At 47.0% G+C, this 14236-nt stretch overlaps 1 protein-coding gene across 1 annotated transcript in view; it reads right to left on the minus strand.

Annotated features, from left to right (window-relative positions):
- Positions 1-14236, minus strand: part of NFIA (nuclear factor I A) — a 317707-nt gene that overhangs the window by 20618 nt on the left and 282853 nt on the right. The window contains 1 exon segment of the mRNA XM_088447871.1: positions 8219-8310. Coding sequence (XP_088303997.1) covers positions 8219-8310 — 92 coding nt within the window.

A 14236-nucleotide genomic window follows, 5' to 3' on the forward strand; every position in this document is an offset into this window, starting at 1 on the left:
GAGCCTAATCTTCTCCAGCAGCCTAACTTCCACCCCGCAGCCTAACCCTCTCTCTAGTGCCCAAACCTAACTCTAACCTGCTCCCTGCAGTCTAACCCTAACCCTCCTGGCCGTAGCCTAACTCTAACCTCCTCCCTGCAGCCTAACTCTAACCCTCCTGGCCGTAGCCTAACTCTAACCTCCTCCCTGCAGCCTGACTCTATATATATGTCAGCACAGATGGTGTAAGTATGGTTAGCATTACTGCCTCAAAGCGCTGATGTCATGGGTTCGAACCCCACTAAGGCCCTAACTGTGTGGAGTTTGTATATTCTCTCTGTGCTTGCGTGGGGATCCTCCGGGTACTCCGGTTTCCTCCCACACTCCAAAAATAATTAATTGGCTCCCAACAAAAAAAATTAACCCTAGTGTGTATATGTGTGTGCATGTGGTAGGGAATATAGAGTGTAAGCTCCACTGGGGCAAATATTCTCTGTGAAGTGCTGCGTAATATGTGTGTGCTATATAAATAACTGGTAATAATAATAATAATGTCTATATCCAAGTGATATAGACATAATAGGTGAGGGAGATTCCCGTGTGTAACTGGGTAGGGAAATACAATGTACGGCTTGCCTGCTGGAACCTATTTGGACATTGAAGTAGAAAGTTACGCTGCACCAGACACAACATTCGGCGGCTTATGGCTGAGCCTAATTTGCATGTGATCCCTGTGTTCCGGCACCGCCACACATGCCTTCCACGAGTCGGCACAGGAATGTGCTCTCTTACACATTATACTGATGGACAATACACTCCCCAGCTCTGAAAGAAAGAGAGGCTGCCGGGACGGAGCAGAGAACAGAGAGAGACAGACGCCATGCTAGTCTCTGCACAGTGCTCAGGACTTTGCAGGCACTTTAAGAAGGGCCGTTAATGAATAAATATTTAGTTTGTGGTGTATTTTATGGGGCCGCTCCTTTGCTGAGCTCTATTTCATTAAAATAAATAAAAGGCCAGTCTGCGGGCTTCCTCGGGCTGCTGGATTTCACACCACACGGAGGCTGAGTTAAGCTCCTGACTATATACTTTTTAGCGTTTGTTGGTAACGTTTATATCACCACGTTTGCAAATATGTGGCAATGTATTTACAGGACAAATCTCTCCACAGCTTGGGGATGGGGAACCTCAGGCCCGGGGGGCTGTATAAGGCCTGCGGAGTCATTTAGTCTGGTCCTCTGAGCTTTTCTCTGCTAGCCTCATCTGGCTATCAGTGTGCCTAGAATGGTACCCTGCAGCCAGAATCTATGCAGCAGTGCCGCCTGGAGCATCCTTAGGACGCTTCAGATGGTCACACCGCTGCCCTTACAGCTTCTCGGAGCATCCCCAGGATGCTCCGGGCATTGCTGTAATCACTGGCGATTGTGGCCCTTCCCTGTGTGACATCACAAGGAGGGGGCGTGGCCTGCACCAGGCCCACAAATAATGTTATATATATCAAAATGGCCCTCGGCAGAAACAAGGTTCCCCACCCCTGTTCTAAGTAAAAAGTGCAGCTATAAATATTTGGAGTGAGAAGCAGAACAGTGCATTGCTGGGCCCCATAGCAAGATTTGGTTCAGGGACTGGCGATACTGCTTTAACCTCCGTGCGCTACTCTTTTAGAGTCCAGACGGTCCTTGGGAGAGGGACAACCTGGATTTCCTCACTTTTTGGTCTTGTGACGGCTGCACCTCCTATACTGCCACTGTATAAAAGCCCTATTGGTGAAATGTAATTATTTTGATTCTTAAGGTGTCTACATGGTAGCTGACTGCTAGAGAATTGTTGGGCTAATGAACGCTGCTTCTGCCATGCAATGTCTGGCTTCAGCAAGTACTACATCGGGAAATAAGGGATTCCACTTTCATCTAAGCCTAGGCAACACTTGGCGCATTGCGCTTCACTGACCCTCCCGCCTCCCTCGCAGAGGAGATCTTTTCAGCGCATTAGACCCCCTCCAAACAGAAGAACTGAATCGGGGCCTGCATAACCATCAAAGCTTAGGCCTCTGGCAAGTGAACCCCTCCTCGCAGCCGGAGTCCGAAGCATGTCTTCTTCTCCAGACTACGAATGATCAACCTCACCTGAGCAAACCAGCTTCAGAAAAAGGAAGATTTTTAGCCCTCAATTAGCACCCGGCTCCACTTTATCCCCAGTGACCTGATAGGCTGCGCTCTGATTCGTATCGGTTCCAGCCCACTGCGTGTAGCAGACGGCTGCACCTTGGGTCAGAAACTCCAATGCAATTAGCACCGGCTCTTGAATATTCCACCAAAGTTACACAGAAGTGATTAATATTTCCCTGCGCATCTCTCGCAACAGGAAAAACAACAGAATCAATTGTATTGGCAGGACCAGCTCTCAGCTGCCAGTCAAACAAATCTGATTTGATGGAACTCTGAAGCCTCTCAGCCTGATGGGGGGGGAAGGAAAGTAAACCGCGCTGAGGACTGGATCACTTGGGCTCGATCAATGCATTAAAGAAGACCTCCTGGTCTCCCAAGCACCAAGCCCCAGCCATAAATAATGTAGACTCAGCTAATTAGCTTATGCATAGGGCGCTTGGCAGAGTAAACACATAACGGTGCATAAGTTAAAAAAAAAAAAAAGGGTCGGAACTTAATGTTATATTTTATTTATCAATTTTGCATCATTTGGACACGTTCTCGCTTTCTATTCTTCTCTTGTAACAATTACTGTACCAAGCTCTCTGACAGACGGGGTCAATATATTGATCGGCCAGCCTGATGCAGTAACACAGCAGACTAATTTGATATACCATTATCTGTTATGGATGTGTGACTGGACGCTAAATGGGGCTGCAGAAAAAACAAACGCAAACAGAAGCACTTTAACTAATTCAGCATGAAACACCCTGGAAACAGCTGCACGGGGTCCCTTCTCCATACAGGATTGTCAGCTCCGTTCTTACCTAAGACAATACAAGAGACGTTTACCTTATACAGGGTACACACTTGGCGATATATCGCGAGTGCATCGGCTGCTGTGTATACCCGATGCATCTGTGTACTGGTGCGTACACACTAGACGATATGCTCCCTGAGCGATATCGTCTAGTGTGTTCCCGGTCGTTCATGACATTGACAACACCCGCTGAACGAAATCATTAACGATATCGTTCAGCGCCGTGCTCTCACCCCCATTCCCCAACATGCAGCAACCTGATGACATCGTCAGGTTGGCCTGCATGTTAACCCGATGGACGATGATGACGAACGACCCGCGGGAACGCGCGTCCTCGTTACCGTTCATCGTTTTTGTGTTAAAAATGGACGATAAAGTGGATGACTGAACGATAACGATATCGTTCAGTCGTCCACTTTAATCACCCAGTGTGTACGCTCCATATGACGTTGTTCACAGACATATCAGGTCGGCTTTGCAGCACAGCCGATGCCGATATATATCTGAAAGATATATCGCTGCACCTGTATGTGCAGGCTGCAGGGACCGCTGGTGACTGACAGCTCTACTGGGCGGGCAAATTTAAATGCCCGCCCAGTTGTGATGTCAGCCCAGACATATCGAGCGGCCGATTGGTGTGTATAGCCTACCAATCGGCTGCTAGGACGACGGATCAGTCTGCTGACTGATCTTTTGACTAAATGTGTACCCAGCCTTACTGTGCCTGTCTGTCTCTCCCTCCTACATATCTACCTATCACTACTGATCCATTGGCGTAACTGCCAGTGCAGCCCATGTGGTGCTTACAGGGAGTTATGAATGAGTACTCAAATTTGGCAGTGTGTACAGGCCCCTATAGCTGAAACACAATTTTAAGTTTGTCTTCAAAACCAACAGCTGCAACACTGTTTACAGTAATAGCACCGACTACCTGCTGGGTCCCATTGTACTATATGGGGATGTGAGAGCCCATGTTACTAAACTTTTCAAGCTGGATTCATATATGCTGAAATCTCCAGCTCACAAGTAGATAGGTTGGAAACAAACTTTACTAAAGTTTAACACTATGAAACTGTAACTCTGAGAATAGGTTGCCTACAGTACTGCGATGTACCTTCCCAGCTACACAGGAGTCCCTTTATTCTGTTTCAGGGGACGCCCTCCGCTTGTAAGGTGCGGCTGTATCTACACTGAATACAAGGCTGAATGTGGAGGCAGTACAAGCCACTGGACACAGAAAGGCAGCACATTACCTCCCCATGCACACGATAAAAGGGTTATTTCCCCTCTCATGTCCTCATAGTGGGCTGGTTTCTGGGTTGTAACAGGGCACATTCATACTGATCATATATCAAGGGAATATCTGACTTTAGTCTTGGATAAAGGGATCAGAAAATACTGCACATCCCTGTTGCACTCCACTATAATATGAATGTATCTATGTAACAATACAGGAATGGTAGATCCACAGGCTCAAATAGCAATATGATATATAGCAATGTCAGATTCACAAAGTGACAGGAAATAACAGAAATGGGGGTCACCCCAGAGCTGTGTATGTGTGTGAGTATATATATATATATATATATATTTATATATCTTATTTGGATTTATCTTATTGGCTGTTCAAAATACAGGAGGATAGCCAATATGATTCGGTTTTCAGATCCAAACTTATATATGTTACAAATCTGCTGTTGGGTTTTCCTGAAATACACACACACCTGAACACGAGTCCCAGTTCGGAATCACTTTGGGGTTCCAAGTCGAACTGAGTCTCAGGGCCTGATTCAGATCCGCTCGCGAGCGATATGCGCTCGCAAGCAGGTCAATTGTGGCCCAGTGCGCACGATGGAGCCGGCTCCGTCGTGCGCATGCTCGAGACCCGGATAGCGACAGGCAGACCGTCGCTCCGGGTCTCGTACCAAAGGGGGCATGCTGTCGATGTTGAGTGACAGCACGCCCCCTTCGGTGGGCGGGCCGGAGGAGTGGCTGCCCAAACGGAGGTGTTCCCATCTGAACGCGTGAGAGCCGAAATCTCTCTGGGGCTTGCGGCAACGAGACCCTACCACAAGGGTTTCGTCGCAAGCTCGATGGTCGCAATGGTCTTGACCATCGCGACCATCTTCCTGGCCGCTCGCTATAGCTGTGGGTGGTCACCCACAGCTATACGAGCGGCCGGGAGGCCGCTCTAAAAAACAAGAAGGCTGGCCCTGATTCAGAGCGAGCGCTCTGTCAGAGCGTCCGGCTCTGAATCAGGGCCACGGTTCGGATCCTACTAACTGTCAGTATGTGTTTCATGGGGAATATTAGCCAAATTGCAATGAACTGTGACATTGCCTCCACCAGGCGGAAGGGTCGTGGTGATGCAAGAAGGATCCATGCTATCATACTGTTGTCTCCATATCCTTACCCTACCATCTACATAGTGTAATTGATAACGTGATTGGTCAGACCACATGACCCGTGTCCAATCATTTACTGTCCAATTCCTGTGTCCCTGAGCAAACCGTTTGCAGCAGATAGTAATGGCGTGCACACAGGCCTGCTGCTTTTGGAGCCCATGCCATGTAATGTGCAGCGTAGTGTTCGATGAGAGGCCATCCGAATTAATCCCTGATTCAGATTATCCGTAATTCGATGCACTGTTGCCCGTCTATGGGACAGAAAAAGTCTGCGCACTCTCCTTCCCGATCCAGCATCCAGTATTCGTTTACGATCACAGGCCTTACGCTCAGACCCAGTTTTTGTCTGCTGGGTGACTCTGTGTGCACATTACCTACAGCCGTCCTCGAACGAGTCACCTGTGCAGCCGTTTAGCCAATGCTCGCACTGCTGCTGTGATCGCCCGCAGTCATTCCACGCTCAAAGTCCGTCAGGTTGCAGATTGTGCCGTTTACCCATTATTTATAAGTGATACACTGCATTAGTCAATGCATACCCTCACCCTTTCTGTTCTCATACCGATTCATCCTACGTCAGCATTATCTGTTGAGTAGCTACGTGTGTGTGCGTGCGCGCTTCTGGAATAACTGACAGTTAAAGTGCATTGAAAGCGGAGTTTGTTTAACTGAGTAAAACAAGTTTATACCAGGTTCTACAGAGAAGCTTTCTTTAACAGTAGGGAATTATTCTGCAATTATTTTGTATGATAATATGGTCACTAGGTGGCAGTGTTAAGGTGCCTACACACTTGACGATGTGCTCACGATCCGACATTGTGTCCGATTTCCCCTTGAACTCTCCCCTGCAGTCGTGGGCACGATTTGGTGTTAAAAACTGTCCAATGTGACAAACGATCTATCTTCACTCCTAACTATTCCAGTGCATCGTGACTGAGATCGTCAGATCTGCCCTACAGCACGGCAGATCTGAAGATGCGATGTACAACCTGCGGGGACGAGCATCGGCATCGTGAGTGGATACTCACGATTTGGGCACATTTTACACGATTTGTCGTAATCGGGCAGATCGTGTAAAATATCGCTAAGTGTGTAGACACCATAATACTGATACTCCCCAGTACAGCAATAGCAATGCAGAAAAAAAACACAAACATATACAAGTGTCCTTATGTCTTACATTAGAAGAAAAGCTCAGTGAAACCTCTGTCTTACTCAGAGTCACTAATTTGGGGCCTGATTCAGACCCGCTCGCAAGCGGGTCGATGGTGGGCCATTGCGCACACGCGGCATGCATGAGCCCCGGAGCGAGTGAGAAATCACTCGCTCCGGGGCTCGCTACAAGATGGGACGGCTGTCGATGTTGATCGACAGCTCGCCCCGTTTTGTAGGCGAGGAGGGGGGGGGGAGTGACTGCACAAACGGAGGCATTCCCGAAGGAACGCCTGACGTTTGTGGGCGGCCCTACTGACATCACTAGTGATGTCATTAGTGGACTTCCTGCTCTATTAGAGCAGGAAGTCCACACGGGCCTACCACAGGGTCTCCTCGCAAGCCCGATGGTCACCCACAGCTGTGCTAGCGGCCTGGAAGCCGGTCAAAAAAAAAAAAGGAGACGCCCTGATTCAGAGCGAGCGCACGCAAATAGCGTGCGCCTCTGAATCAGGCTCTTGGTCTTTATAGAACACTGTAGACGAGGACAGGAATAACATAAGCATTATCTGCTTCATCACCCCAAAAATAATGCCAACCACAACAATAAAGTTCTGAAATGTAAAGTAGAATCATTTTGTGGCATGAAGTAATATAATAGCCATGAGAAGAGAAGCCACTTTGTGCCTCGTGCCTCATTGGTGTCACTGGCTTCTATTAAACTGGTAGGCTGCATGCTCCTGAATATGGCTCCCTGCACTGTGTGTTCGCTTTAAGAGCTTAAACCAGGATGCGCTGTGTGTTCGCTTTAAGAGCTTAAACCAGGATGTGCGGGCGCTGTCTGCTAGGTTCTAAATCAAAAGATTTACGAGGGTTTCAAATCCACACCTGTGGTATTACGTCAAAAACGCTGAGCCGGTGTCAAGTTAAGCAATTCTTCAAATAGTGCAAATAGTTGTTTGGTTTTAAATAGAATAACAGAGACGGTGGGTGCCTGTAGCTCGGTCACAAGCAGAGGCTGCATAAAATAACAGGACAGAAAGACGATAAGCAGCGAGTATTAAGAGTTCAAATTTAAGTGGAGTGATTATCAAAATGTTGCTTAATCACTTCTATATGTCAGAGCACTTATCATATGTGAAACTGGTCTGATTTGGTATAATGACGGGATTATCTAACGGAGGTATATACCTCAATTTAACAAAAAGAGACTGCAAAATGGCGTATATGAGTGAGAAACAAGTTGCAGTAAGGAATCTAAAACAACGCCACATAGACAGTACGTGCATATAATATATGACAGCCAAAACGATGCAATTTCTAATTGGATAAATTTGTACGTAGGATTTGGGTGGGGTGGGGGGCAATTATTAAACCTGATACGAAGGAAAAACTTGCTGCCCTTTTCCAGTCGTTACTTGCAGTCGATTTTCCTCCAGGCTCCTATGCCAGGCCAAGCGATATATGTAGGTGAGGGGGGAGGAATTGAGTGTAAGGACCAATCCACAAAAATGTGGCTTGTGATTGGTTCTACTGCTCACACCCCCCTATATGGTGCCACTGCAAGTGTTACTACGCCGTTCTGGCGGCAACGTGCTCCCCTCGCACCTAATAGGACCGACCCCCATCATATGCAGTTCTAGAGGACGGAGGGCAAACTGAGGGATATCACAACAGACATAACGCATAACGAAAGATAAATCAGTTGCATCACCCACCTGAGTCTGTTGAGGGATATTTACAAAGCTTGGATCTCGGGGCCCAACACTCACGAATCGGTTTGCCGGGGAAGTGCTGGGTGTTGAGTAGGCTGCAGGCGAAAGGGAAACAAACGTCAAAAAAATGCACAAGTCTACACCAGCAGTACTAATGCAAACCAAACACATATTAACACACAGCATAATGCAGAGCAAAACAAAGTCACAATTAAATATTATTGACAGTCCACATGTGTCATGAAAGGCTGCAAGATTTCACACAGGACACAACGCTGAGCGGGAGATTTATGGTGTGTCCGTTTTTCATAGCGGCTTTGACCAATGGATTTAAAACGGCAACAGAAAGCAATGCCAAACAAGCCTGACACAGCATTGATCCGTGTTACCTTCTTAAATCCATCGGTCAAAACCGACGATCATCGGCAGCGACACGTAATAAAGTTAACCCCGCAGGAGAAATTTATCAAGCCTAACTGATTTTTATGTTACTTTCAAGATGTTAAATCAAATGACCGGCAAGATACTTTATACTTTGGAAACAAACAAAGAGCAATGATTGTGTAAATGTCACAATAGAGAATATTGGTGCCATATTCCATGATGTAATGATCAAGTCATGTTATTATAGTGCATTACGGATTAAACTCATCAGAGACTGTAACGTGGATTAGGCTCATCAGAGACTGTAACGTGGATTAGGCTCATCAGAGACTGTAACGTGGCTGCATTTACTCACATTACATAGTTTTGTTGTGTTTTATATTGTGCAGAATAATTCTCCAGCTAAAGATCATTATAACAAATAACATGACTTTATCCCACTTCCAGCATTACCGGAAATGCAAGTTGTGTTGCAGTATTCACGTGCATGTAATCATTCAAAATCAGATCTTCACAGGAAAATTATATGTTTACTGTGACCTTTATGCTTTATCTAGTTACAAAGCAAACTTTAGAAAACAGGAGAATGCAGGAAAATGAAACGTAACACAGGGATACTACACTATGGGCCTGATTCAGAGCTGGACCAGAGCGCTCGCTCTGAATCAGGGCCCTCCTACTTAAACTTGGAGCGGCCTCTTGGACGCTCGCATAGCTGTGGGTTACCACCCACAGCTTATGCGAGCGTCCATGATGATGGTCGCGATGGTCAAGACCATCGTGACCATCGGGCTTGCGACGAGACCCTGCGGTAGGGTCTCGGTGACCGCAAGCCCTGGAGTGATTTTGACTCTATCAGAGCCAAAATCACTCCCACTGACATCACTAGTGATGTCAGTGGGACCGGACCCAGACGGTAGGCGTTCCCATGGGAACGCCTCTGTCTGGCAGCCACGCCCCTGGCACGCCCACCAAAGGGGGCGTTCTGTCAATCAACATCGACAGCACGCCCCCTTTGGTGCGAGACCTGGAGCTTTCCCGTTGCTCCCCGGGTCTCGCGCATGCGCACTAGGGCTCCATCGACCTGCTTGCGAGCGCTCAGTGCTCGCGAGCGGGTCTGAATCAGGCCCTATGTACTTTTTAAGAGCATACAATTATTTCTGTACTTAGCATGTGTCACTGTTGCTGTTTTTATCTACTGAAATTTTACAGGTGGCAACTGAACTACAGAAGAGAGCAGTTTTCAAGGAATTCACAGAATGTCACCCGTTGTCCTGGCAGAATTTAGCCTTATGAGTTCTGTATAGAAATATCCCTATCTTGTTTGTACCCGGAAAAATAAATACACAAACATACTGTTCACTTAAACGTACAGGAAGTGCCTTGCGGTCCACTATCTGACTGGAATACAAGATAATGGGGTCTATTTACTAAGCTGTGTTAGGAGATAAAGTGTACGGTGATAAGATACCAACCAATCAGCTCCTAACTGCCATGTCACAGGCTGTGTTTGAAAAATGACAGTTAGGAGCTGATTGGCTGGTACCTTATCACCGTTCACTTTATCTCCTAACACAGCTTAGTAAATAGACCCCAATGACTGTTATGCCACTGTAGCAACCGACTGTCTAACAGGTTCTGCTCTGCTATTTGCAATTGACTCATATCAGTACCCTTCAATCAGCGACTGCAATATTGTATGCTTTTGGGCCCACTTTTCCTTGGGTCTCACGCTCGCACTCTGGGCCTGATTCAGACCCATTCGCAAGCAGGTCGATGGTGGCCCAGTGCGCAACGCGGCGTTCACAATGTGCATGTGCGAGCCCTGTAGCGAGTGAGACCTTCACTCGCTCCGGAGCTCGCAGCAAAACGGGGCGGCTGTTGATGTTGATCGACAGCTCGCCCCGTTTTGTAGGCGGGGTGGCTGAACAAACAGAGGCGTTCCGGAAGGAACGCCTGCCGTTTGTGGGCGTCCTTACTGACATCACTTGTGATGTCAGTAGTGGACTTCCGGCTCTACTAGAGCTGGAAGACCACTCGGCATTGCGACTGCTGAGACCCTACTTTAGGGTCTCCTCGCAATGCCGATGGTCGCGATAATCGCGACCATCTCCTGGCCGCTCGCACTAGCTGTGAGCGGACAGGAAAATAATAAAAAATATTCCCCGCAAATAGCAAGCGGCTCTGAATCAGGCCCTCTCTCCTTTAACCTCCTATCTACTTGTTCTGTTGATGTGGATGGAAGCTGCGAAACGCGTAGTTTGCAGTTTATAAAGGAAGGGGAAGAATGGCTTCGATCACATAGGTCCGCTTTTGAAAGTAATGGTAACATTGAGAACTAACTTTGATCTCAAAGTTTAATATATGAAAATTTAGATTTTTTTAATGGGCTAGTAAGGGGAAAGAAATTGTGGGTCTGTGTGAAGTCTGCACATTACATCTATAGGTGAGGGAGAATCAAGAATCAGATTAAGTTTCAAAGCTTCATTGCAAAGTTGGAGCTGGTCCAAGCCAACGGAAATGATCGCGAAGCCTGCAAGTCGTGAAATTACTAAAGTTACCATAATAATTACATTGTACCTGAACTGTTGCAAATAGAATTGGAGCAGGACCACAAGACTCAATTGGTCATTTACGTTTTGTAAGCTGTCACTGTAAAGTGATTATTAGCCAGCATTGCAATTTATCAGGGGTGGATCACATGACCTATCTCATGAAGAGGTCACCAGGTCGAGCGCGCGCACGCACCTGACAGAGTCTGACATTCTATTTAAGCTCGCTATGCTGCAGAATATATGCTATTGTTCTCTGCTATCAGTCACTTCCTGCAAAAAGTAGCTAAAAGTGTCTGGAGGGTCCCTGGATGGGTTTACGGACAGGAAATCTGGAAAATGTGGCCCGTCACCCTCACAGCTCCTGAAACTTTCCCATGTATTTGTCAATGTTATTTGTGGCTTTGTAGGACAATTTATATTTCAGATTTCAATTTCTATCCTGTAAGAGACACCAGAATGAGAAGAGAGATATAGAAAACAACTGATACGATTGACTTTCAAACCGCCTAGATGTTTGTGATCTGCTGTCTGTCCCAAAAACTGCACAGGGAGTTCCCCCCGCAGCAATTTCATATACCGCCGCAGCGCTCGGGATAAAGTCACCTCATGTAAGCCATCGTATAGGAAAAGGAATGAACAATAAACAACACACATTTCCCTTAAGTCTCACTGGTTCCCAAATTCTGTCCTCAAGGCAGCCTAACAGCCCAGGTTTTAAAGATATCCAGGCTTGTGCAGAGATGGTTAAATCAAATTGACTGAGGTACTAATTAAGCTATCTGTGCTCAAGCATGGATATTCTTAAAACCTGGACTGTTAGGTTGGAGGACCGATTTTTGGGAAACACTGCTCTAAAGCATCAAAGCACCTCAACGAACATATCCTGACTAGAAGACCACCAGCCGTTACTAACCCAATACAGGGAATGTATTATTTCAATTAATTTTTTGCCACCTATTTCATTGTTAGAAAAGTCTCTGCCACTCCTCAGAGGCATGGTGGGACCCACATAAGCTGCATAAGGTAACGACCTTAAAAATGAAATTCACCAGGAGTAGTTACTGGCACAAGCGGATGGAGAACATCTCAGACACTTGAGAGGATTGGTTGTGGTAAACTGCCTAGAAAGATGGACTCCACCCACTACAGGGTTACAAGTGTTAATTCCTGCCGTCTCTCTATGCAAACTGGTAAGACCCCCACCACCAGCTTCACTTTGCTACGCCTGGCGGGGAGGACCAAATGAAAAACGCAACACAGCAATTCATCGTCTCCACTTCCTTGTGTAAAGGGATTATCCAATTTTACTGAAAACTTATTCACTTCTACATTCAAACCTGTACTAGCTTATGAGCAGTGTCCTTATCTGTTGTTTTACATTTCACCTCAACCACCAGTGTGGTACAAAATGCCGACATTCAGAATGTCGGCACGGTCTTCAAGTTGACAGGTTCAGCATAGTGGTTTTAGGGTATTTGAGCCCTAACCATAACCTAACCGCAGCCTAACCCTGAACATAACCTTAATATGGACTGTCGGCATATTGTCTATCGTTATTCAAAATGTCAACATTACGACAATGTGAACATTTTGACCATGTCCAGGTCCGGTACTTGCAAGGGGAAGTGGTGTGACCCGGGTGCTGAATTTGAGGGGGTGCCGGGGAGAGGCTGTTGGGAGGCTAGGTTGCTGTTCTTGTGGGTTTGGAGCCACATCCCGGCCTTGAGAGGCACAGAGACACAGGGCCTGATTCAGAGCTGCTCGTAAGCGGCCGCTCGTTCGCTCCGAGCGATGTTCGCACAACTGTGTATGCGTATGGGTCGTAATGCGCATGCGCCAACCAGTCAGTGCTATCGGAAATCGAGCGCTCGCCAAATTGGGGAAGGTGCTTGAAAACGGGGAGTGGAGATCCGAACGCAGGCGTACCAAACGGTCAAAAGTGGCGTTTTAAGGGTGTGCATAATTAACAAAGCAGCGTCATCGACCACATCACTTGGTTGTCTCTTAGTCTGAACTGTTCGCATGATTGCGGTAGGATAAACCTACCTCAAGCACTGCAAGCAGTTCAGATGCCTTTCGATGTACTCGATTAATCAAATAAATAGAGGAGATGACGTAGGATGCGAGCGGCCAGGGGGCGTCTTTACAAAATAGCGAGCGCATGTTTCGTTCGCTCGCTCAGACATAGAGGCGTCAACAGACCGCAAATAGCGAGCGCTCAATTTAAATAGCCGGCCCCTTTTTCTGAACGAGCGAGCGCAAATAGCGTGCGGCTCTGAATCAGGCCCACAGTCAGCCTAATGTGGTACCGGTCGCAAGCCAATCAGTGCTCGCGGACCGACAGCCAATCAGCAGAGGCTGCTAGTCCGTGAGCTCCAATGGGTTCGTGAGCAACACAACATCACAATGATGGCAGTTCTGACAGTTCCCCAGCGTGTGGCAGCCCCGTCCCGAGCCACCCCGAGCTCACCCACCGCACGGCCCTGACAGGTAAGAGAAGGGAGATGGGACTTTACTGTGGCTTAATGTAAAAGAGGCCTTACTGTGGCATAATGTGTAAGAGGCCTTACTGTGGCATAATGTGTAAGGGGCCTTACTGTGGCATAATGTGTAAGGAGCTGTACTGTGGCATAATGTATATGGGGCCTTACTGTGGCATAATGTATATGGGGCATTACTGTGGCATAATGTATATGGGGCATTACTGTGGCATAATGTATATGGGGCATTACTGTGGCATAATGTGTAAGGAGCCTTACTGTGACATAATGTGTAAGGGGCCTTACTGTGGCATAATGTGTAAGGGGCCTTACTGTGGCATAATGTGTAAGGAGCTGTACTGTGGCATAATGTATATGGGGCCTTACTGTGGCATAATGTATATGGGGCATTACTGTGGCATAATGTATATGGGGCATTACTGTGGCATAATGTATAAGGGGTATTACTGTGGCTTAATGAATAAGTGGCATTACTGTGGCTTATTGTATAAGGGGCATTACTGTTGCATAATGTGTTATAAGGGTCATTAATGTGTCACAAAACCACACACCCTTTTCTTCTCATATGTTGTATTTTTTGG

This window comes from Taudactylus pleione, unplaced genomic scaffold (genome assembly GCF_031769625.1).
Source record: "Taudactylus pleione unplaced genomic scaffold, aTauple2 ptg000442l, whole genome shotgun sequence".
NCBI lineage: Eukaryota > Metazoa > Chordata > Amphibia > Anura > Myobatrachidae > Taudactylus > Taudactylus pleione.